Source organism: Primulina huaijiensis, chromosome 12, assembly GCF_012295235.1.
Source record: "Primulina huaijiensis isolate GDHJ02 chromosome 12, ASM1229523v2, whole genome shotgun sequence".
In the NCBI taxonomy this organism is placed as follows: domain Eukaryota; kingdom Viridiplantae; phylum Streptophyta; class Magnoliopsida; order Lamiales; family Gesneriaceae; genus Primulina; species Primulina huaijiensis.
In genome coordinates this window covers 7,533,355-7,538,868 of record NC_133317.1, presented here as the reverse complement: position 1 = coordinate 7,538,868, position 5,514 = coordinate 7,533,355, and the positions used below count along the sequence as shown (strand labels likewise).

Sequence of the window (5,514 nt, the reverse complement as noted above, 5' to 3'; positions counted from 1 at the left end):
GCCTTAGATACCATATCAAAAATTTGCAGATTTCACACGTGAGTTAAATATTCGACATCACGTTAATATTTGAGTGCAAAAAAAAATTAGAATAATCACATATTCCGTTCAAATAAATCATTCCATCTTTGGTACAATACAAATGCAGAGGGGTTTAAGGCAAGGTGATCTTCTTTCACTATATTTGTTCGTTCTCTCTGCTCAAGGGTTCTCACCAAAAGCAGTGGAATGAAGATTGTTCAAGTGAGATTGTTCAAGTGAGTTAAAGTGGCAAACACTTGTCCCGTTATCTCTCGTTTATTCTTTGCGGATGATAGTTTCATATTCTTTCGGGCAACTAGAGAGAAAAGTTTTAAGTGTTCGTCGTCGTTGCATTCAGATTTAAGAGAGAGCTTCAGCTTTGATATATCAGCACTCACTTTAGTCCTAACACCTCCCTTCAAACAATTGAAGATATTTTGGGTGTACTCTCGGTTTCGGTGGTCAGATGTTATGAAATTTATCTTGGCTTGCCTAAGTTTTCTTTGCGTAGTAAAATATGACAGTTTGGGTATTTACGTGAGAGGATGGAACAAAAACAAAACACAAACAAGAGAGAACCAAGTTTTATTCCACCTACTCCTAAAACAACATTGAATTTTATTTCATTTCGTGTCACGAGACATACAACGAAAAAGACTATGTCGTCGAGAAATAAAAGCAACTCATCACTATCTACATGGTGTATATACATACATAATTATACAAAAATCACGATGATACAACAATAAAATGCATTGTTAAAGTTCAAATCATATGCTAAAATGATAAATTGTATTGTATGAAGCTCACATGCATTCACATCGTATTCATAATTTCTTACGGTCACCCAATAGCAAAACTTGTTATGATACAATGTGACCTAACTTCCCTATGCTTTCTGATCCCGTGAAACTAGCCAAGAAACACTACTCCCTGTAATTTCTAACAGAAGCTGATGTGGCTTGAACCGCATCTTTTCAAACTGGTGATCTCGATCTTTTCAAACTTCATCACCACTCAGATATGTATCAGCATGATCAAGATCATCTACGCTCAATTATGTACATCAGCTTCGAGGCCTCAAAAACTTTGTTATGTGCTATAGAGATATGTATATTGAGTCAGTTTTCATTATAGGTCGGTATGAATCCTTTGGCATGTTGGCTTTCCATTTCAAGAGTCATCAAGGATTTTTGTCTGTGATATCTGTTTCTTTTCGCAGCAAGAGCTATGAAACAAATTTCAAGAATAAACAAGTTTGTATGTGATAACAAGTGAAATAAGGTTAACAAACTGCTAGCTGTAAGAATAAGAATTTTGGTAAGAACCAAAAAAAAATAGTTTATTCGGGAACTTACACATTAGTTCATGAGGAAACCCAAAGTCATATTCATTTCGCCGCCTACTGATGCAGCAGTATATACCAAGAACCAATGTCGAAAAAACCACCAGACATGACAGAGCTATACCAACTTTTGCACCAGTAGACAAGCCATTATTCCCCCAAATCAGCGAACAATTCGGTAGAGAGGGTACACCACATAATTCTTTGTTACCATAAAGGCTGTAAAATAAGATTATGGTTTACTAAATAAACTCAAGAATAATAGTGAACGTGTAAGTTTAATAGGAATTCATAAATATGGGAATTAGGTCGAGTATAACATGTCATGACATACTCTATAGTTCCACCACGGAGCCCAATCGAGTAAAGTGCTTCCGGAACTTGTCCCTCCAACAAATTACCATTCAAGAACCTGAGCACAAACAGAACGCTTACTGAGACAGAAGAGAAACTAAATTTGCGTTCTCGTGTGTGTTGCACATTTATGTTAGTCCTTTGTTCAGGAGAAGCTTGCAACTTACACAAGCTGCAAGCTGGCTGAAGTTAGACTATCGGGTATGTAGCCAGTCAATTTGTTATTTGATAAATCCCTGCAACAAAGATGTCAACAAAATGTAAATGATGAAATCAGACCTTGTTCTCCATATTTGCTTCAATAAATTATATAATTTGGGGGCTAAAATATCGTGTTATTTAAAACAGCGTCGATAAGCTGGCGTAGCAAAATGAAAAATAAATTCTTACAACTTCACAAGAGACTTTTGACCCAATCCCGAGGGTATACTACCTCCCAAAGAATTGGAACTCAAATTCCTGCACATAAAAATATTTTTCCAGATATTGATTTATGAACACTGAACAGAAAACCAAAGTGCTGCAGCATGGATTCTGTCAAGTACTGCTTAGAAGATTTCTTGAGCAGAAAGAGTAGCTATCTAACAACACAAATTTGGGTAAATGAATACTCAATACGTTACATGAAGGTTCGGATATTTTCAAGGAAGAATTAGATATATGCTCCATTTATTTTTACCGTCCCAGCGTCAATGATGAGACTTTTGTTCTGGTTTCATTATTCAAACTCATAAAAATTCAAAAGATGGAGATAGAATATCGAATATTTCTCATAGCCCATCGAAAGTCCACTATTGTCGATACATGCAGAAGGCAGCTTTCATATGCAGTTGATTAGCAGAATAACTAATTTAGAGAATATCAGTTAGTTGCTACTTTCTATCTGAGCAGCAATTCACAAAGAACAATGATTTACGAAATTAATGGTTGATACTTACAGGCTTACCAAGCTTGTCAAAAGATTGATTTGTTCACTAATATATCCCTTCAAGCCTTGACTCCCAAGATCTCTGTGAACGAGATAAAATAAAACATAAGAAATAATTATCCACTCCAATGGAGTACCGCGATTAACATGCAATGAACTTGCAATCCGCTTTCATGATGCAGAAATTTCAGAAGACCCACAATAAAAGATGCCATAAATGGCCATCATGAACTTTCAAACGACACGTAAATGGTTAACCAGATGCCTTTGTTCGATGATGGTATTACAAATAAATTGTCCTTGGAAAGCCGTTTCAGGTTATAATACTTGGTTTCAAACACAAATCACAATCTATTTTCAGAAAAAGAATTTTCAGCCACCAATTCCAATTCAGATTCTCAAACTTCGTTTGATGATGGTATTACAAACGAAACGGCCCTTGGAAAGCCGTTTCCAGTTATAATACTTAGTCTCAAACACAAATCACGATCTATTTTCAGAAGGAAAAAAAATCCAGCCACCAGTTCCAATTCAGAGTCTCAAACTTACATATTTTGTTCTAAATTTTAATACAATAGAAACTTTCAAAAAGTGGATGAGCACTTACATTTGGGAGACAACAAGGGTAGATTCATCTTTAGTGGGATGACAGGTAACACCCTCCCAAGCATCCCAAGTGGTAGGGGCACAAGGGTCTCCATTCCACCCCATTCTGTCTGGGATACGAAGCGATTCCTTCAGTGCTTTCATTGCAATAACTGCAAATGGTTTGGCAAAAACAATTACAAAGGTTTGTTCACAGATTGTGTTCTGAATTCTAAATAGAGTCACAAGCTACTCAAAACATGCCTTAATTACCGAAGATAGCCGGTTCAACACAAAAATGAATTCCTTTATGGAAAAAAAAATCATACAAGAATGAGATTACGTACCATAGACTCAACAATTCTAGAATTAACAACCAAAATTTTACAAAATCCCATTATCTTCAACAATCCTACATTTCTAAGCGAATAGCAGAAACAAAAATTTGATCTTTCCCTTTTTCACATCCAAACACAATGCAGAGAAATATAATCACAATCCCGAAAAACATCAAACAATTATACGAAACACGTACCCTGATCAGCAACTGTTTTGAGATCTAGTGGCACGATTGCATAATTCTCGAGCCCACAAATGATCGGTGCCCCAACCACCGATTCCAACCTCACACTCAAAGTAGTACTACTCAAATTCTTGACTACATGACTCCAATCATATGCAGCGAATCCCCCCACTTCCTTATACACATCCACCCTACTTATATTTTCTCCATTCACTATCACATCAAACACCCTCTGTCCAGCTTTATTTACACTCACATCTATCTCAGCAAAATGGAACCATAACAAGTAATCGAGCTTGGCATCAACTGGCAATTCATACTCCAACACGCCACCGCCGTTTCCTAAAGCCGTTATTGCGGTCTGGTAAAGCATTTCCGGGAAATAATTTGGGCTTTGTTCGACATTAATTACGTTCTGAATAGCCGAAATTGCTTTGATTGTCGCTCCATTAGTAGTGGATACGGATAGTAGCCGGAATTCAGCATCAGACTGCCATGACCGGCCGAAGAAATCTGTGTCATTGCTGAATCCGGGTCCCCATTGATCCGACCCAGATGAAAACCTGCCGTAATTAACCAGGATGTAATTGCTTGAATTTCTCGCGTAATCGAAAGCGTACGCGTTGGTGTCAATTTGAATCAATTCCAAAGATCCAATAACAGGAGAATCAGTAGCAATACTATAAAAGCAAAGATCAACATCCGGGTCATCAAGATATAAAAACAGATCCGAATAAGCTCCGGAGCGCGAAACCGATTCCGGCCAAGGTGAACGCCACGAAAAGACTAAAGTACCCTCAACAGAGACGTCAAAAGACGGCGAGTGAGACTTCCCATCGAAGTTGTCGTAAACAGTGAACGTACGGAGAAAGTATCGGCCGGAGCCGGCAGAGATGGGGATTGAGTAGCAGTTCTTCTTACCAGAAGATATGGGAAAGTAGCGGAGAGTCTTCTCTTGCTGGTGGAGGAAGTGTAGAGGCTCCGACACGACCGAGGTGGCGCCGCCGGAGTAGAAGCGGTCGGAGACCCACGTCGTGTGGAAAGCATCTGTGGAATTCACGAGGCCGCCGCAGTCAATGTGTAGACTGTAGTCTGTTAAAAAAAAGGGGCAAAGTAGTGAGAGTTAGCTGATAAGTTTCCAAGTAAATGAATTGAAGCATGAAAAGGGAAGTTAAAGCTAGATATAGATAGTATATGTATAGGTTGGCCAACACTCACTGAAGGGAGGAGAGGATAGAGAAAGACAAGGTAAGAGAAAGAAGAGGAGGAGAGGGAGAAGGGACATTGTAGGTCTCCGTGGAGCTGTTCGTTTTAACGTTTCTTGTCTGGACGTCACATGAATGAAGAAAACAAGAGAGAGCGTTTTGTGAGTTACAGTAGAAAATGTAAACAGATTGAATAAGACAGAAAATGATTGGGAATTATGTAAATTATATACACACATAAATTAAAAATGGGTTTCTGCTCCACTGTCAATGGATTTAAGATTCAAAATCCGTGGCTTCCATGGCAGCGGCCAGTTTGTAAAGATTGAGGTGATGCGAATTGATATTTTTGTATGAAGTACGTTCTCATTAAAATATTGTAAAAATATATTCTGAGAGTCGGTATTTGTTATCTTCTTCTTCGGATTTTTACCTACTCGTACACATAACTCAATTTATCTTCTCGTCATCGGTAAACCTTTTGATCAATAAATAGTTGATTTTTTCATCAGATGGGGTTGGATTTGGTACTCTACAAGAAATTTTTTGTTTG

General features: G+C 37.9%; 1 protein-coding gene across 2 annotated transcripts; it reads right to left on the bottom strand.

The window, feature by feature from the left end:
• Positions 1-768: 768 nt before the first annotated feature.
• Positions 769-5,235, bottom strand: LOC140989888 (receptor-like protein 4). 2 transcript variants are annotated; one of them, XM_073459397.1, is made up of 10 exons: positions 4,975-5,235; positions 4,678-4,848; positions 3,769-4,542; positions 3,256-3,406; positions 2,659-2,730; positions 2,111-2,179; positions 1,888-1,956; positions 1,701-1,778; positions 1,380-1,585; positions 769-1,249 (listed from the first exon to the last, which is right to left on the bottom strand). In XM_073459397.1, the coding sequence occupies exons 1-10, from the start codon at positions 5,198-5,200 to the stop codon at positions 1,143-1,145; spliced, it is 1,923 nt and encodes a 640-aa protein (XP_073315498.1). In that variant the 5' UTR covers positions 5,201-5,235; the 3' UTR covers positions 769-1,142. The 2 variants fall into 2 exon arrangements, with proteins under 2 accessions (XP_073315498.1, XP_073315496.1); XM_073459395.1 differs by having other exon boundaries at positions 3,769-4,848.
• Positions 5,236-5,514: the final 279 nt, after the last annotated feature.

What these genes read in the sequence shown, in the direction of transcription:
- LOC140989888 (XM_073459395.1), bottom strand. Translation starts at nt 5,200, where the DNA reads ATGTGTGTATATAATTTACATAATTCCCAATCATTTTCTGTCTTATTC. An exon ending in TCTATCCTCTCCTCCCTTCA is followed by an intron (nt 4,849 to 4,974) that starts GTGAGTGTTGGC and finishes TTTTTTTAACAG; the next exon opens with ACTACAGTCTACACATTGAC. An exon ending in GTTTCCTCATGAACTAATGT is followed by an intron (nt 1,250 to 1,379) that starts GTAAGTTCCCGA and finishes TTTGTTTCATAG; the next exon opens with CTCTTGCTGCGAAAAGAAAC.